The sequence below is a fragment of the Tachypleus tridentatus genome, chromosome 1 (genome assembly GCF_004210375.1).
Source record: "Tachypleus tridentatus isolate NWPU-2018 chromosome 1, ASM421037v1, whole genome shotgun sequence".
In the NCBI taxonomy this organism is placed as follows: domain Eukaryota; kingdom Metazoa; phylum Arthropoda; class Merostomata; order Xiphosura; family Limulidae; genus Tachypleus; species Tachypleus tridentatus.
In genome coordinates, this window is record NC_134825.1 from 176,383,264 (window position 1) to 176,402,866 (window position 19,603).

At 32.7% G+C, this 19,603-nt stretch overlaps 1 protein-coding gene across 1 annotated transcript in view; it reads right to left on the reverse strand.

The window, feature by feature from the left end:
- LOC143233707 (uncharacterized) overlaps positions 1 to 18,805 on the reverse strand; it is a 60,441-nt gene extending 41,636 nt beyond the window's left edge. The window contains exons 1-4 of the mRNA XM_076470237.1: positions 18,802 to 18,805; positions 18,479 to 18,510; positions 10,230 to 10,416; positions 6,114 to 6,205 (exon numbers count right to left, since the gene is read on the reverse strand). Of these exons, the coding sequence (XP_076326352.1) occupies positions 6,114 to 6,205; positions 10,230 to 10,416; positions 18,479 to 18,510; positions 18,802 to 18,805 (315 nt within the window). The remainder of the gene's footprint in view (positions 1 to 6,113; positions 6,206 to 10,229; positions 10,417 to 18,478; positions 18,511 to 18,801) is intronic.
- Between the last annotated feature and the right edge of the window lie 798 nt (positions 18,806 to 19,603).

The following is a 19,603-nucleotide window of genomic DNA, read 5'->3' on the forward strand; positions in this document are numbered from 1 at the left end:
CTAGCTTCTCCATTTCAGTTTGTACAACAGTATAACATATATAGCTAGGAATAATGACAAACTCAGATGTACAATTTAAATCTCCTAACTTCTCCATTTCAGTTTGTACAACAGTATAACATATAGAGCTAGGAATAATGACAAAGTCAGATGTACAATTTAAATCTCCTAACTTCTCCATTTCAGTTTGTACAACAGTATAACATATATAGCTAGGAATAATGACAAACTCAGATGTACAATTTAAATCTCCTAACTTCTCCATTTCAGTTTGTACAACAGTATAACATATATAGCTGGGAATAATGACAAAGTCAGATGTACAATTTAAATCTCTAACTTCTCCATTTCAGTTTGTACAACAGTATAACACATATAGCTAGGAATAATGACAAAAGTCAGATGTACAATTTAAATATCCTAACTTCTCCATTTCAGTTTGTACAACAGTATAACATATATAGCTAGGAATAATGACAAAGTCAGATGTACAATTTAAATCTCCTAACTTCTCCATTTCAGTTTGTTCAACAGTATAACATATATAGCTAGGAATAATGACAAAGTCAGATGTACAATTTAAATCTCCTAACTTCTCCATTTGCTGAAATATTAATATATTTTTCAACCATTACAGAAACACTGTCATTCTTTTCTTAGTTTCCAAGGCAGTTTTACAAACCATATTTTCTTATGTGCTACATATGTTTATAATGAATAGAAAAAGAAAACGTTTTGATGTCAAGCTTGCAACCATTCTTTTGAACTTGGCACCAACATATATTAGAAGTGACTGATGTATGTGTGTAAGCAAAGTTTATACTCCCAGTAGAAACAGAATGTTTCATTATTTATACTCCAGTCAGAAAGGCAGTTAAAGCATGGTAGTTTTGGGACATTCTATTCTAGTAACTGGTATTTTGTTGTGTGTTCTAAAACATATTTGAAAAGTAAATGAATTTTGTTTGGACAAGAAAGTTAGAAATAAAGGACTTAGTTTATTTAACTACTGCTCATTACAGTATATTCACACCACTCACTACCTTGGTGTATGAATCTCATAATGTGTTCCTCTGTAATGTACTGCTTTTCAAATATGAACAAACTGCTCATGCAACACAAGCCAGGCAACAATTAATAAAATTAAAATGGGAAAAACTTAACATTTGAAATCTGAATATCATTAATTGAAATTTGGCAAACTTGTGTATTCAAAGAATATGAAAATAAATATATGTGTGTGTGTGGGTAGTTTCATGGTGGTTATGAGTTTGGTCAAATTACCCAATTTTGATAGTTCCACATGGAAATGATTAACATGCTAGATTTCCTGCTCTGTTAGCAGGTCTTCTTCAGTTGGAATTACATAACTGACCAAAAAATGTTTAAAATAGAAGTAATTCATCTGAGAACATCAAGAGATCATGCACATGTGATCAGTAATGGACACATTAACAGTACTGCATAGACCTAACACTGACTATGTATATTTACCTATGATATGTATGTTAATATAACTTTTACATCTGTTAAAATAGTTTATATTTGAGCACAAAGCTACACAAAAGGGCTATCTGTGCTCAAAGCTCATCATTACTCTTCCTGTGTGTCTACTGATCCAACTGATCCATACAAATTCACTAAATTTCTGATGGAAACAATGGTAGAAAAGTTGTGGCTAGCTTTTGGGGGGAACTGTGTAGTCTGGTTTTATTGCCTGTTCCAGAATATGGTGTTTTATTATTGTGTGATATAGTTGGTGGTTTTTTTTTAAACATAGGAAAGACATTTAAGTTTGGTGGTGAAGAATGTGAGGTGACAATATTGTGTAGAATTTCAATCCTGGTGTCAATGAACCTAGGGACACAGGTTTCAAATACTTTTTTTTAACAGTTTAAGATACTACGTTTGACAGATAATAGGCGGCATGAAGTTTGATTGAGGTACTAGTTACTGTGCATTAATTTTCTGTAGGTTAACACATCCTTGTTTAAATGAAGTTATGTTAACAGATTAAGTTTTGTTTCACTGAGAAGGTTGCAGTGTCAGGCTGTGTTAGATATTATTGGCCAATATAACAGCTTCAGTGGTCAAAGAAAATTACAGAAACAATTAATATATATATATAGGAATGAATATGGAAGAACTTTAAAAGTTATAACAGCATTTATGAAAAAATATTTGGTTGATAATTTTTAAAATGTGATTCCTTGTCATTTTTATAGTAAATATTTTTTATTGTATGTCAGTGAATGTAAACACAATGAAATTGTGTGAAATAATTTTTTCAATCAAACAAATTACAGTTTCATGAAGTAAAACTATGGAATAGTTTTAGAAGAACACAAGTATCAGTAACTGAAACAAAACAAAGCGTGAAATGGTTTCAAATTTTCAAAGCTGCAAGTTCATACAAATATATATAAAAATATTTTATCTGTAAATATCTTAACTCAGGTTTCATAGTATTTTGTTTGTTAATGCAATAAAGAAACCATGCAACAGATGCTTTAATCTGACATACTTAACTCAGGTTTCATAGTATTTTGTTTGTTAATGCAGTAAAAGAAACCATGCAACAGATGCTTTAATCTGACATACTTAACTCAGGTTTCATAGTATTTTGTTTGTTAATGCAATAAAAGAAACCATGCAACAGATGCTTTAATCTGACATACTTAACTCAGGTTTCATAGTATTTTGTTTGTTAATGCAATAAAAGAAACCATGCAACAGATGCTTTAATCTGACATACTTAACTCAGGTTTCATAGTATTTTGTTTGTTAATGCAATAAAAGAAACCATGCAACAGATGCTTTAATCTGACATACTTAACTCAGGTTTCATAGTATTTTGTTTGTTAATGCAGTAAAAGAAACCATGCAACAGATGCTTTAATCTGACATACTTAACTCAGGTTTCATAGTATTTTGTTTGTTAATGCAGTAAAAGAAACCATGCAACAGATGCTTTAATCTGACATACTTAACTCAGGTTTCATAGTATTTTGTTTGTTAATGCAATAAAAGAAACCATGCAACAGATGCTTTAATCTGACATACTTAACTCAGGTTTCATAGTATTTTGTTTGTTAATGCAATAAAAGAAACCATGCAACAGATGCTTTAATCTGACATACTTAACTCAGGTTTCATAGTATTTTGTTTGTTAATGCAGTAATAGAAACCATGCAACAGATGCTTTAATCTGACATACTTAACTCAGGTTTCATAGTATTTTGTTTGTTAATGCAATAAAAGAAACCATGCAACAGATGCTTTAATCTGACATACTTAACTCAGGTTTCATAGTATTTTGTTTGTTAATGCAATAAAAGAAACCATGCAACAGATGCTTTAATCTGACATACTTAACTTAGGTTTCATAGTATTTTGTTTGTTAATGCAATAAAAGAAACCATGCAACAGATGCTTTAATCTGACATACTTAACTCAGGTTTCATAGTATTTTGTTTGTTAAAGCAATAAAAGAAACCATGCAACAGATGCTTTAATCTGACATACTTAACTCAGGTTTCATAGTATTTTGTTTGTTAATGCAGTAATAGAAACCATGCAACAGATGCTTTAATCTGACATACTTAACTCAGGTTTCATAGTATTTTGTTTGTTAATGCAGTAATAGAAACCATGCAACAGATGCTTTAATCTGACATACTTAACTCAGGTTTCATAGTATTTTGTTTGTTAATGCAGTAATAGAAACCATGCAACAGATGCTTTAATCTGACATACTTAACTCAGGTTTCATAGTATTTTGTTTGTTAATGCAGTAATAGAAACCATGCAACAGATGCTTTAATCTGACATACTTAACTCAGGTTTCATAGTATTTTGTTTGTTAATGCAATAAAAGAAACCATGCAACAGATGCTTTAATCTGACATACTTAACTCAGGTTTCATAGTATTTTGTTTGTTAATGCAGTAATAGAAACCATGCAACAGATGCTTTAATCTGACATACTTAACTCAGGTTTCATAGTATTTTGTTTGTTAATGCAGTAATAGAAACCATGCAACAGGTGCTTTAATCTGACATACTTAACTCAGGTTTCATAGTATTTTGTTTGTTAATGCAATAAAAGAAACCATGCAACAGATGCTTTAATCTGACATACTTAACTCAGGTTTCATAGTATTTTGTTTGTTAATGCAGTAATAGAAACCATGCAACAGATGCTTTAATCTGACATACTTAACTCAGGTTTCATAGTATTTTGTTTGTTAATGCAATAAAAGAAACCATGCAACAGATGCTTTAATCTGACATACTTTGTCTTATTAATTAACATACAACAGTTCAACACTTAATAAAAACAGCATAAAAATAAAGATAATAATCTAGGTAAAATAACACTGGTACACCATGGGTGTCTGGTGTGAAGAAAGCATAAAACATACTGTAGTGTTATTTGTTATGTCTCCTATCTAAACTGAAGAATCCTATGATAAATTAATGACGATGAATAAAAGTGAAGAAAAAGATATTCAGTTAGCACTAATATACAAAACAGAAACTGTACAATAATTCACAGCACAAGAGCAGAGATAATAAACACAGCCAATAAATTTTGGCAATATGTTATCACATTTTGTGGCAGATACAACACTTTTAACCCTTTCGTAAGAGTCAAGGGTCAAATGCCAGGTCACTACATTTGTTGACTTGCATTCAAAATTTTACTGAATACTATTTTATAAATTTATGGCAATAAGTGTAGAATCAAATTATAGATTATAATTTAAACTTTAACATTATATATGTGTTATTTCTTAATTTAAAAATAAATGTTAAAAGAACATACCTAAATATAGATTTTTGTGATTCACATGGTATGTTTAAACTACTGTTTAAAATTAGGCGCTTGTGACGTTAAAATTCTTAGTTTATAGTTTATTCAAATTACTAATATTAACATCCTCACATATTTTTATTTTGCTGAGATATAGCTTATGTACAAACACAGTGATACTGTTGTACAAACACAGTGGTACTGATGTACAAACACTGTTCACCTCTTTCCATTATAGAAAACAATCTCTTATAAACACTTACTTCAATACATGATGTGAATAACCAATTGAAAGCACAGAATGTCTCCTAGTGGTTTTCTCAGCCATTTTAATTTGTTAAAAGACTAAAATGTTCTTTCAAATCAAGATTTCAAGGAGGTAGGTTGTGTTTTTAGTCTCCTTAAAATTTCTTTTTCAGACTTAAATACAACTTAGCTATCAAGCTTGATAGATTTTAGTGAATTCTACGGTTAGAATTCTAGCTGAATTCAAAGATCACGGTTAAAAGGATAATTGTTTTCTTTACTTCTTTACTTATTGTTGTATATTTTTAGAAAAATAAGTTTAATAACTTATTTCTAACTAGTTATAATCTGTATACACACAAAGTACATAACAACTGAAATGTGACTATCTATTACAAAATACTAGTCCCCTATAACTTGTGAATATTATACCAAAACGGTTAAACTAACACACCCAAACTATTTCTCAGTATTAAATTTACTTATACATACACCCTATAAATATCCAGTTATGGCTAGTTTGAAATAATATTCATATCTATACACATATCTTGAAATTAAGTACAGAAAAAAATCAACCCATCAACTAATCGAAAAATGTATGAAACAGCTTATTCAAAAAAAAAAAATAGAATTCAAGACTTGAATAGTTGGGAATAATAATAATAAACAGTGATGATTACAAACATTATTTCAGTTAATTGATTATTGTTTCTAGTTGATTAAGGTGAATAATCTTTCATTTGTCAAAATAATAATGACAACACTTATATTATTGAATAGTTAAAAACCAATTATTATCAGAAACCGTAATTTCAATTAGTTGACTACATTTTAAGTTAACTTTGATTAACAAATCATTTTACGTAATATTAATTAAATAATTGACACTCACGAATAATTATATTGATCGAATGAGTCAATATCCCAACTATATCTGCATCAAAATTAGTGAAATAAATGAAAAGGTGCAGTGCATTAAACAAGGTATTTTTAAAAGTATTGACAAAAGTAACTGTTACAACGATAAGTGTTTGATAAACATGCTTACTCCAGTTTCCTTTGGTAGTTTATCACATTCTTTTTTCACTTTAAAATCAAAGGCTGAAGATGAAATTTCTTCTTTTGGTAACACAGCTTCTCCTATTTACAGGTGTATAAACATTTTTATAATAACAAATTTGAATGAAATTTAAATAACTTCTCACTGTTAAATGACACATGTTCTATAATTCTCCAATTCCATTTTTTTTTAAATTACTATATTGCTACATCTGCATTTAATAATAATAAAGCAGACAGAAACTTGTTAATCATAATAAAAACTTAAACCTAACAACAATAAACTTACTGACATTCTACACTTGAAAGAGAATTCTTGAAGTTTCTAGAACAAATTCTTGAAGGTAATTAATTAAAAAAGGTGTCTTTTATGGATCATCTCATAACAGACAATATAGATAATGCCTATAGAAATAAAATATAATGCATAAATTATTTTAAAATACATAAGTCAATACTCATATACAAAACAAAAAAATGTTAACATACAGAAAATTCTACCTTCATTATATACAAATAAAGAGAGAGATACATAAACATTGTTGTAAAGAAACCCAGGAATTTTAAGGGTATGAAAAGAAAATGATATATAGAAACAGAAAAACACTGATGTGCTAATTATTGAAGGTGTTAAATATACACAATTATTTCTGTTTAAGTACAGCACAAGTGTTTAGTTACTTTTAGAAACAGCAGTTTATCACAGGTTCGTTCATGTTGCAATCATATGTTGTGTAGTTCAACTAGCACTTGCTATATTATTGTGTCATGTTACTAGAACCTTCTTAGTTTTTCTCATTGTTTTGAGTATTACTGCATCATAACATCTCACAGTTAACAGACTAGACCTTAATCAGACTACAAATGTGTATGAAATTTAGTTAGATACAGTTAATAAGTCATAGTTAGATACAGAGGTAGATCTACATTGCATGGTTCTGGTCAATTCATGATCATGTGCACCACTGACATGTCACTAGTCCTTAAATGAGACAGCATTGAAGGATGTGTATAAGACTATCAAATTGACAGACCAGTATATGGAAGATAATGGATGAAGTATAAGTACAGCAATAACCAGTTAAAGTCAAAACCAGGGATGGCTGACCAAAAGCAAGATGCTTGCTATAAAATGGGGCACATTGTGAGTGAGTGTAAGTCTTTCGCCAACAATCAATGGCAGAAATATTAATATAAATCAGTTGGAGTTACCTACAAAGAAGGTGATAGTAAGAAACAAAAGTGCTGGACTGTTACTACAGGTGCTGCTGCCAGAAGAAAGAAAATAGAGACAACTTGTCAGATTCAATACAAGGAGGAAGTGCTATCACTATGATTAAACTGCATGACTGATGGTCAACTCAAATTAGCAAAGGGTCAACAGTGCCAGCAGTGATCAGAGCATGTGACAAACAAACCATAATGTGCCAGTAGGTAAAGGCTATGTTGGAGATAAAAAGTGACAGTTCTACAAGTGCTTCATGCAGTAGCGAAATCCAGTCAAGTATCTGATGAACATATGACAGTCAAGGAACATAAATGTTTGCTGATTGATAGGACAATGAAAAAATTTCCCATAACAACAATAAAGGTGGAAACTCCATACTCATGGGACATTTTAAGGCCATGTGTTTGAAGGCACCTATCTATAACTTGGTGATTGGCTATGTACTAGGCAAAAGAAGTGTGGAGGAACTAGACAGAAAGCTGACTGATGAGGCACCACAAGAGCTCAAGAATAACAAAGCAAGCAAGACATTAAGCCCCTGTTAGTTTTGAAAAGAGGCATCCTAAACGTAGATCTATAGGAACTGAAAAAAAGACCCTTCACTACAGAAACTTTGGGACAGTGATTACAAGATAGTCAAACACAAGACAAAAAGGAAAAGAGGTTTACAGAATAGAGAACTGGAAGAGAGTACTGTGCCAGATCTAGTAAAGCAGTTCTACTGCATAAGTCAAATCATAGTACCAAGAGAATACTAGATTCAAGTGATGAAAGTGGCTCAGGTAGTGGAAGGCATCTAGGAGTGAATAAGACAAAAGACAGAATCACCAGCAACATATGTTGGCTGGAGGATCAACAGAGATGTGAATCTTCCAAAGGACAGTATCTAGAAGGAAGGTAGCCAAAGGTGCCACTAGATGAGATCCCTTTTATCGAAGAGCCACTCAGCAGAGTAGACCACTAGCACCTGTATATGACAAGGGTAACTATGAAAAATGTTATCTAGAAGCCATAGTACTGCTAAAGATGAGAGATGAACAGAGTAGCAAAAACCATCCTGGACGTGTCCTCTAGAGAAAGCTTCCTTAGAGAATTTTGAGTGACAAAGAGAACCTAGTTTACTGATGCATGAGATGTGCAAACCCATCAGCACTAGACAGATTTTTACCACCCCATACAACCCAAGATGTAATGGATTTTGTGAGGGAGTCAACAGAGTCTTAAAGAACTTGTTGAAGACACTAAGTGATTGGTACATGTACATGCAAACAGGTTTACTTTGTCACCAACAAGTACCACAAATTAGTAAAGATATTCAACCTTTGAGTTACTGTACAGAAGAAAATTATGAGGTCCAATGAAAATGCTGAAAGAACTACAGACAGGAGAAGAGTCAGAGTGAGGAACACATACCATTCAACTTACTTGCAAATGTTTGTATGCAGCTCAAGACAGTCAGAAACATTTCTATAACAAGACCAAGGATTAATGTTTCAAGGTCTGCTACTCACAGATAAAAACAAACTCTGCAATGGAAAGGTCCTTTAGAAGTGCAGGATGGTATCAACAGAATGGATTGTAAGTAAAAGTAAATGGAAAGACCAAGTTCTACAACACCTATCTATTGAAGAGATATTTTTAGGGAAGAACACCTCATGCATGCAGTTATTAAGGTACAGATTAGCGTAGTAGATCGGTTGTCACAGATGTAGAACTAGAAGACAGTGACATTGTTATAGAAGATAAAAATCTGTTAGACCCAAGACCACTGGGTGAAGATGAAGCATACAAGGATGTCAACATCAGTGAAGAACTGACTGGCAAGCAGAAGAAAGAGCTACAAGATCTACTGTGCCAGTATGCAGATGTGTATTTTACGTTACTCTGTTGGTCTAACCTGCTGAATAGAGCCAAGATCTCCACAAGATCATATCTTCCACTTTTATAAGGTTCAGCCACAAAGTATGGCATACTTTAACTGAAATTTCTAACTGTACAAGTAATGACAGAAGTATTTATTAAACACTAAAACTACAAGCAGGTATTTTCCTTCATATAGTAATGACATTTAGTAGATGCTACATTTATACAACACTTCATTCCATCCTGTGTTTACAACAACACTGCTCCAGTTCTACTGTCATTAGCATCTGTATACAAAATGAATGAAGAAACTCTCCCAAGATAAGTTAATATTGGAACAAGAGTTATGTGGCACAGCATGACCAGGTGGTTAGGGCTTGACTGGTAATGTGAAGATCACAGATTTGAGTCCCCGTTGCACCAAACATGCTTAACCTTTTAGTTGTGGGGGCATTACAATGTTACAGTCAATCCTACTATTCGTTGGTAAAAAGAGTAGCCTCACAGTTGGCAGTGGGTGGTGATGACTAGCTGCCTTCCCTCTAGGGACAGCCAGTCCAGATAGCTTTGCCTGAAATTCAAAACAAACATCAGTCATGACACATTTTAATGAGTGGAATCACAGTTCTACCATCTTCAGTCAAACTAAAATGGGATTTGACCTTAGTTAGTGCAAAAGTGGGGCTGGTATAGAAGAAAAGTTAGCCACAATTTATATTTGTTAAGATGAAAATATGAAAGCCTTGGTCTTCCTTCTTGTTTGTTGGTTTCCAATAATCTACCATTACTTTACTTTAGCATGCGATCTGTATACTATTATCTATGTGTTTAAGAAACTACAAGTGTTCCCACAAAATAACAAATAACTTATATGCTGTGATGTCATGACATAAATGTGTGTAGATAAATCTTGGAATGATTTCTTCATTACAGTTTGTTTAAAATGTACACACCATAACTCTACACTTCTCTTCTGGTGTCTCTCATCATATGTTTGATAATTGTTATACTCACCTAATAAAACTTGTAACCCAGAATTAATTTGTTGCAGTACAGGTTTTGGTTCGGTTTCATTTTCCAAACGTATAACACCATGTTCTGACAAACCTACAACTTCATCGTTACACTCACTGAACTTGGAAATAATGTTGCACTGAGATGAATCATGAGGTTGTTCACTTTTTATTTTGATGAATAACTTCTACAAAAAAAAAAAAGAAAAAGATAAATGAAATATTTTGATGATTTTGTGAATTAAATAATAAATGTATTACAAAAGTTACACCTTTCCTATGCTGAAAATGTATTTCTGATAGGTACTTACCTCCTCTCACAAGATGGGCTAGTCTTGTTCAGTGCTGTCCTACATACATCATAAACTTTTTTTCACACATTTCACAAAATTGCACTTCTCCCCACTGTTGAAATTACTATATTCTAACATGTCTTTCATACAAATAATCACACATTATCTCTTAACCACTAGTAGCATGACATGCTCATGTGATGCATGTAACTCCCTCTATACTTCTCGAAATTTGCCAGGGTCTGTGAGCACCTGAGAATGGGGAGGAAGTGTGGGATGTTTGAGAGAAGGTAAGTACCTATTGGGAATACATTTTTTTATAGAAAATTATAACTTCAATACAATACTTACTTTTCTTACAAGATTAGCTAAAATCCCATGTTGAAAGAAAGGAGAAGGGACAGGTGCAAGGGAACAAATGAAATGCCCCTAGAAACATCAAAAGGATATCCCTGATAATGAACGATACAGATCAAAAGAAAAAAAATAAATAAGAACACAACCACACTACTTGTGGGCCAGGTATACTCTTCACCCATGTGTAGATTGTGTAATTTACATGGACAGAAATTGTGAAGTGTAGAGAAATGATGGTTCAACTCCTGTAGTTGTGTAAATAGTATCAACTGAGCCAAGTCAACTCAACCAGAAAGGTGACAACACAACTCCAGTAGGCATTTAAATGTTGGCAGAAAGCCACATCAGCTGTAAAGATAGCAGCTTGACTCCAGTGGTTGCATAAATGGTGTCAAGAAGCTACATCAACCAGCAAGGAGGCCATGTCATATCTACACCAACAGACCATTGCCACCCTACACTCAACTGAATGGCTCTAATCTGTTCTTTTGGAACTCATTTGGGAGGTTGCCTCCATGGTCAACAACCCTAACAGTTTGGAAATAGAAAATGATAAAGATTCCTGTATTGCACTCAAGGAAAGGAAGGCAACAATGCAATGGATAGCCCAGAGGAACATCATCACTGGGGACAGTGCAATTGGTGACCACAAAACCTTACTTTGAAAAGCAGACCATATCAGGTTACTCAATCAAGGTATAGCAGGGATGAGCAGCAATCCCCTTCTGCTGGAACGGTCTGGAACAGACACGTTTATGAAGCAATTTATCACAAGATAAGTAACCTTCAAGCTATCTTGTGAAACATCCTATCTCTACAGTGGACGCGTAAAGAAAAATTGATTCACAAGTACCCAAATATCAAAAATAGTTAAAATGATTACTCTCGTAACCAGGAAGGATGAGCTGAAAAAGAGATTGAGGAAAAGGATAAAAAAAATCACAAACCTGAGTTTTACAGTTAAATATTCTTAATAAACTAAGATGTGGCCATGAATATGTTGAGTTTTGTTTTTTTACTAGTCCACATGCAATGTGATTTTTAAGTTCAGCTTAAAAATACTTTTCTTCATCTCAAAAATCTCTCATTTGTGTAGTCTTTAAAACCTTGTAGGTGCATTTCAAATGCTTGTTTTCAGTAAAACTTTATATTTCATGTTATTTTCTCTAATTCTATGCAAGGTCAGTTAAATTGACTGACCTTGTAACCTCAAAAAAATCTAAATCACTGTTGTGATTTCAAAGCACCTCACAGAAGAGTGAGCCAATGACACTACAAGAAAATTTAATGTTACTAGAATTTTGTAAGTAGATTTTCTTTTGTGTCAATATTATCAAATCTCCTTCCTTTTTTTTTTATGATTGAAAACTTGGTAAGACATTTCTAAAATTGTTTCAGATGCATTATGAATGATTTTATTTTTTGTTTCTAATCTCCCTATTTCTCTTACATATAATTTCATATGTATTATAACAGGATGGCTAACCATTAATTCTTACACTTGGATACCCTGTACTTTAGACCTGGTCCTGTAATCACTTGCATGTTAGTATATCACTCTCAGTGAAGGGTGATTTGCATGCTCAGAATAAAAAATAATTCAGTTAATGTTTAGTTTTGTATTTCACTAGAATAACTTCTGGAACCTACTTTATTTAGTAGGTTTATTTTTATTTAAATCAAATTTCTGTGTTGTTGTTATGCTGTACAATAGATTATCTGTGACCTAGCCACCATGGCTATCAAAACCACAATTTTAGCACTATATGCCTCCAGACCTACCAATGAGCCAGTGAAGTGCTTTTCAGAACCAAACACTTGATGTTTAATAGTAGCATCATTGTTTACCTTCAGAATACCTCCACTTGCCATTGCAGTAAAATAAGTTACTATGGAGGAGTGATCTGAGGAAATTTCTGAAATTTGGTATAACATAGTATTAAAGGACAACAAGGGACCTTGATCTGAGGAAGCTTCTGAAATTTGGTATAACATAGTATTAAAGGACAACAAGGGACCTTGATCTGAGGAAGCTTCTGAAATTTGGTACAACATAGTATTAAGGACAACAAGGGACCTTGATCTGAGAAAGCTTCTGAAATTTGGTACAACATAGTATTAAAGGACAACAAGGGACCTTGATCTGAGAAAGCTTCTGAAATTTGGTACAACATAGTATTAAAGGACAACAAGGGACCTTGATCTGAGGAAACTTCTGAAATTTGGTATAACATAGTATTAAAGGACAACAAGGGACCTTGATCTGAGGAAGCTTCTGAAATTTGGTATAACATAGTATTAAAGGACAACAAGGGACCTTGATCTGAGGAAGCTTCTGAAATTTGGTATAACATAGTATTAAAGGACAACAAAGGGACCTTGATCTGAGGAAGCTTCTGAAATTTGGTATAACATAGTATTAAGGACAACAAGGGACCTTGATCTGAGGAAGCTTCTGAAATTTCGTATAACATAGTATTAAAGGACAAGGGACCTTGATCTGAGGAAGCTTCTGAAATTTGGGATAACATAGTATTAAAGGACAACAAGGGACCTTGATCTGAAGAAGCTTCTGAAATTTGGTATAACATAGTATTAATGGACAACAAGGGACCTTGATCTGAGGAAGCTTCTGAAATTTGGTATAACATAGTATTAAAGGACAACAAGGGACCTTGATCTGAGGAAGCTTCTGAAATTTGGCATAACATAGTATTAAAGAACAAGGGACCTTGATCTGAGGAAGCTTCTGAAATTTGGCATAACATAGTATTAAGGACAACAAGAGACCTTGATCTGAGGAAGCTTCTGAAATTTGGTATAACATAGTATTAAGGACAACAAAGGGACCTTGATCTGAGGAAACTTCTGAAATTTGGTATAACATAGTATTAAAGGACAACAAGGGACCTTGATCTGAGGAAGCTTCTGAAATTTGGTATAACATAGTATTAAAGGACAACAAGGGACCTTGATCTGAGGAAACTTCTGAAATTTGGTACAACACAGTATTAAAGGACAACAAGGGATCTTGATCTGAGGAAACTTCTGAAATTTGGTATAACATAGTATTAAAGGACAACAAGGGACCTTGATCTGAGGAAGCTTCTGAAATTTGGTATAACATAGTATTAAAGGACAACAAGGGACCTTGATCTGAGGAAGCTTCTGAAATTTGGCATAACATAGTATTAAAGGACAACAAGGGACCTTGATCTGAGGAACCTCCTGAAATTTGGCATAACATAGTATTAAAGGACAACAAGAGACCTTGATCTGAGGAAGCTTCTGAAATTTGGTATAACATAGTATTAAAGGACAACAAGGGACCTTGATCTGAGGAAACTTCTGAAATTTGGTATAACATAGTATTAAAGGACAACAAGGGACCTTGATCTGAGGAAGCTTCTGAAATTTGGTATAACATAGTATTAAAGGACAACAAGGGACCTTGATCTGAGGAAGCTTCTGAAATTTGGTATAACATAGTATTAAAGGACAACAAGGGACCTTGATCTGAGGAAACTTCTGAAATTTGGTACAACACAGTATTAAAGGACAACAAGGGATCTTGATCTGAGGAAACTTCTGAAATTTGGTATAACATAGTATTAAAGGACAACAAGGGACCTTGATCTGAGGAAACTTCTGAAATTTGGTATAACATAGTATTAAAGGACAACAAGGGACCTTGATCTGAGGAAGCTTCTGAAATTTGGTATAACAGTATTAAGGACAACAAGGGACCTTGATCTGAGGAAGCTTCTGAAATTTGGTATAACATAGTATTAAAGGACAACAAGGGACCTTGATCTGAGGAAACTTCTGAAATTTGGTACAACACAGTATTAAAGGACAACAAGGGATCTTGATCTGAGGAAACTTCTGAAATTTGGTATAACATAGTATTAAGGACAACAAGGGACCTTGATCTGAGGAAACTTCTGAAATTTGGTATAACATAGTATTAAAGGACAACAAGGGACCTTGATCTGAGGAAGCTTCTGAAATTTGGTATAACAGTATAAAGGACAACAAGGGACCTTGATCTGAGGAAGCTTCTGAAATTTGGTATAACATAGTATTAAAGGACAACAAGGGACCTTGATCTGAGGAAACTTCTGAAATTTGGTACAACACAGTATTAAGGACAACAAGGGATCTTGATCTGAGGAAACTTCTGAAATTTGATATAACATAGTATTAAAGGACAACAAGGGACCTTGATCTGAGGAAACTTCTGAAATTTGGTATAACATAGTATTAAAGGACAACAAGGGACCTTGATCTGAGGAAGCTTCTGAAATTTGGTATAACAGTATTAAGGGACAACAAGGGACCTTGATCTGAGGAAGCTTCTGAAATTTGGTATAACATAGTATTAAAGGACAACAAGGGACCTTGATCTGAGGAAGCTTCTGAAATTTGGTATAACAGTATTAAGGACAACAAGGGACCTTGATCTGAGGAAGCTTCTGAAATTTCGTATAACATAGTATTAAGGACAACAAGGGACCTTGATCTGAGGAAGCTTCTGAAATTTGGTATAACATAGTATTAAAGGACAACAAGGGACCTTGATCTGAGGAAGCTTCTGAAATTTGGTATATAACATAGTATTAAAGGACAACAAGGGACCTTGATCTGAGGAAGCTTCTGAAATTTGGTATAACATAGTATTAAAGGACAACAAGGACCTTGATCTGAGGAAGCTTCTGAAATTTGGTATAACATAGTATTAAGGACAACAAGGAACCTTGATCTGAGGAAGCTTCTGAAATTTGGTATAACATAGTATTAAAGGACAACAAGGGACCTTGATCTGAGGAAGCTTCTGAAATTTTGTATAACATAGGATTAAAGGACAACAAGGGACCTTGATCTGAGGAAGCTTCTGAAATTTGGTATAACATAGTATTAATGGACAACAAGGAACCTTGATCTGAGGAAGCTTCTAAAATTTGGTATAACATAGTATTAAAGGACAACAAGGGACCTTGATCTGAGGAAGCTTCTGAAATTTGGTATAACATAGTATTAAAGGACAACAAAGGGACCTTTTGTCCATCTAGACTGTTCTATCTAATAAATAAAACAAAACCCAAAAATGTTTAAGCCATTCATTATCATTCAAATATTTATCAAGCTTTCCCCTCAAATTAGCTGCATCCATCACATACAAAGATGAGTCTTTCCAGAGGCTAAATATCCTATTAGAAAAATAAAGTTGTCTTAGCTAAAGGTGATTTCTTTTCTGCCAAAATTTACATTTATTTCCCCTAATCTGATCATTCTTACCATCAAATATGAGAAAGGATGATGTATCAACAATTCCCCAAACAATCTTTTTTTTTTCAAGATAAACCAAGTTCTTAATCTATCCTCGTATGACAGTACCTCCATCCCAGATATCAAGTTAGATGCCCTCCTATGAACCCTTTATGCCAATTCAGTACCTTATGAGGTAATGAACCCAAGACTGAACACAACACTCCAAAGCGTGGCTTAATCAGTGATACATACAATTTAAGTATAACCTCTTTAGACTTGTATTAAATATTTCAGAAGATACAACTTAATATCCTATTTGCCTACCACTAGCAATAGCCCACTACTTGGATGACTTAATAGGTTTATTAAATATAGATGGATGATTTTTTATTCAATGATATCCAAGAACTTGAATTAACACTCTCTTTAAGTTTGATCAAAATTTCCATGTTATTCCTTTTTGTAGAGATACATTACTACTGATGTATGCAAATAAACTTGTCACCAAAATGTAGATAATAAACAAATTGTTATTAAGTTTGTAATTTTATAAATAAGTATTTCAAAAATTCTCAATCTCTTCTGAAATGAGAGTCCTGACACTTATTTTCTAGGTTTTCCTTGTTCTTCAGTTCACGTTACTACATTCTCTGAAGAACGAAAGGTGATGTAAATTATTCATCATAATGTAGATACTATTAAGGTACACTCTAATTTTTATATCCTTCATTCTTATGGAATCATAAGATAGAAAACAGGACTTTGAATTGACTGAAAACAATACTTGAGTAATTACAACTGGAATATTTTGATTACTTGGGATGATTAATCACAAAAAAGTAACAATCAATACACTGACCTCAATTAATTATTTTGGTGACATTAATCATTTAGTCGTATATCAATTATTTCATGTAACACTAGTTAATATAATCAATGATCATTGACAACTGATTATTCCAATTAATTGAATTAATCACTCAGCTCTGATCTGAATAAAGTTTTTAACCTTCAGGTTACCTCAGCTTCCTTTGGTTCTTCATCAGTCAATCATTTCATGTAACACTAGTTAATATAATCAATGATCATTGACAACTGATTATTACAATTAATTGAATTAATCACTCAGCTCTGATCTGAATAAAAGTTTTTAACCTTCAGGTTACCTCAGCTTCCTTTGGTTCTTCATCAGTCAATCATTTCATGTAACAACACTAGTTAATATAATCAATGATCATTGACAACTGATTATTCCAATTAATTGAATTAATCACTCAGCTCTGATCTGAATAAAAGTTTTTAACCTTCAGGTTACCTCAGCTTCCTTTGGTTCTTCATCAGTCAATCATTTCATGTAACACTAGTTAATATAATCAATGATCATTGACAACTGATTATACAATTAATTGAATTAATCACTCAGCTCTGATCTGAATAAAAGTTTTTAACCTTCAGGTTACCTCAGCTTCCTTTGGTTCTTCATCAGTCAATCATTTCATGTAACACTAGTTAATATAATCAATGATCATTGACAACTGATTATTACAATTAGTTGAATTAATCACTCAGCTCTGATCTGAATAAAAGTTTTAACCTTCAGGTTACCTCAGCTTCCTTTGGTTCTTCATCAGTCAATCATTTCATGTAACACTAGTTAATATAATCAATGATCATTGACAACTGATTATTACAATTAATTGAATTAATCACTCAGCTCTGATCTGAATAAAAGTTTTTAACCTTCAGGTTACCTCAGCTTCCTTTGGTTCTTCATCAGTCAATCATTTCATGTAACACTAGTTATATAATCAATGATCATTGACAACTGATTATTACAATTAATTGAATTAATCACTCAGCTCTGATCTGAATAAAGTTTTTTAACCTTCAGGTTACCTCAGCTTCCTTTGGTTCTTCATCAGTCAATCATTTCATGTAACACTAGTTAATATAATCAATGATCATTGACAACTGATTATTACAATTAGTTGAATTAATCACTCAGCTCTGATCTGAATAAAGTTTTTAACCCACAGGTTACCTCAGCTTCCTTTGGTTCTTCATCAGTCAATTATTTCATGTAACACTAGTTAATATAATCAATGATCATTGACAACTGATTGTACAATTAATTGAATTAATCACTCAGCTCTGATCTGAATAAAGTTTTTAACCTTCAGGTTACCTCAGCTTCCTTTGGTTCTTCATCAGTCAATCATTTCATGTAACACTAGTTAATATAATCAATGATCATTGACAACTGATTATTTCAATTAATTGAATTAATCACTCAGCTCTGATCTGAATAAAGTTTTAACCCACAGGTTACCTCAGCTTCCTTTGGTTCTTCATCAAACCTTTCTTTTTATTTCAAAATCACCAACTGTAAATGGTCCTTCTTCTGGAGAAATAGCTTCTCTTGTTACTAGATGTATAAAATAGTTGTGTAATAACAAATCTGAGCATAATCATTGTCTATATATGCTATGCTATAACAAGTTCTCAATAGAAAATAAAATATTTCATTATATGAGACCAATTTTATTACCCTAACACTGATATACCAACATTTAATTATATTAAAACAGGTTGAAAAATACTTGGGAATAATGTATGACACATTCTTCCTCCAGTTTCTGATGTGCAACTTACTCATAAGGTCACTATTTTAATAATATTACTCATATGTATGTCATTTGTAATCTAGCACAGTGATATGAAAGTTATTTGCAATCTAGCACAGTGATATGTATGTTACTTGCAAACTAATTAAGTGTGGAATATGTGGAAAATATGATCAAATATGGCATTACACGTGTCCAAATAACCAGCGTTATTGTGATAATTACCACCTGAACATACTTTAAGCTTGAATTGCTTGCCCCATGAACCATATATGACTACTAGCATAACAAAGCAATAAATCACCCACCAAGAAGAATGGTGTAAACCAACCAGGTACACATACATCAAGTAGTTACATCACACAAGAGTAACATGCTGTATTCCTACATAACTTTGAACTTTATTTTCATTTTCTTACATAACAAGTTCCTAATTCTTACACTTCAATTACCTTTATTTAAAAAAATACAGATAAAAACCAAAACATTTAGCACAAAGAGACCTTCTGCAGAGTTTAGTTAGCCTATTTTTCACTGTGTTAATTGTCCAAAAATAATTCACAGAACTTTATTGCATTTTAGAACTCAATGACATTTATCAAACACTTGAATAATAAAACTACTATAAATTATTTTGCTTTATAACTAACCTATAAACAGATTAAAAAATTCCATCACTACAACAGATTAACATTTTTGTATAAAATGCAGAGTTCTCACTGCAACTTATTAGCTTTACTGCTAAAACAAAATAAACAATTGCCTAATTTATGTAGTTTTGAATTTAGCTCCTTCCATTGGTTATAAACATGTCAAAAAAGAAACACCAG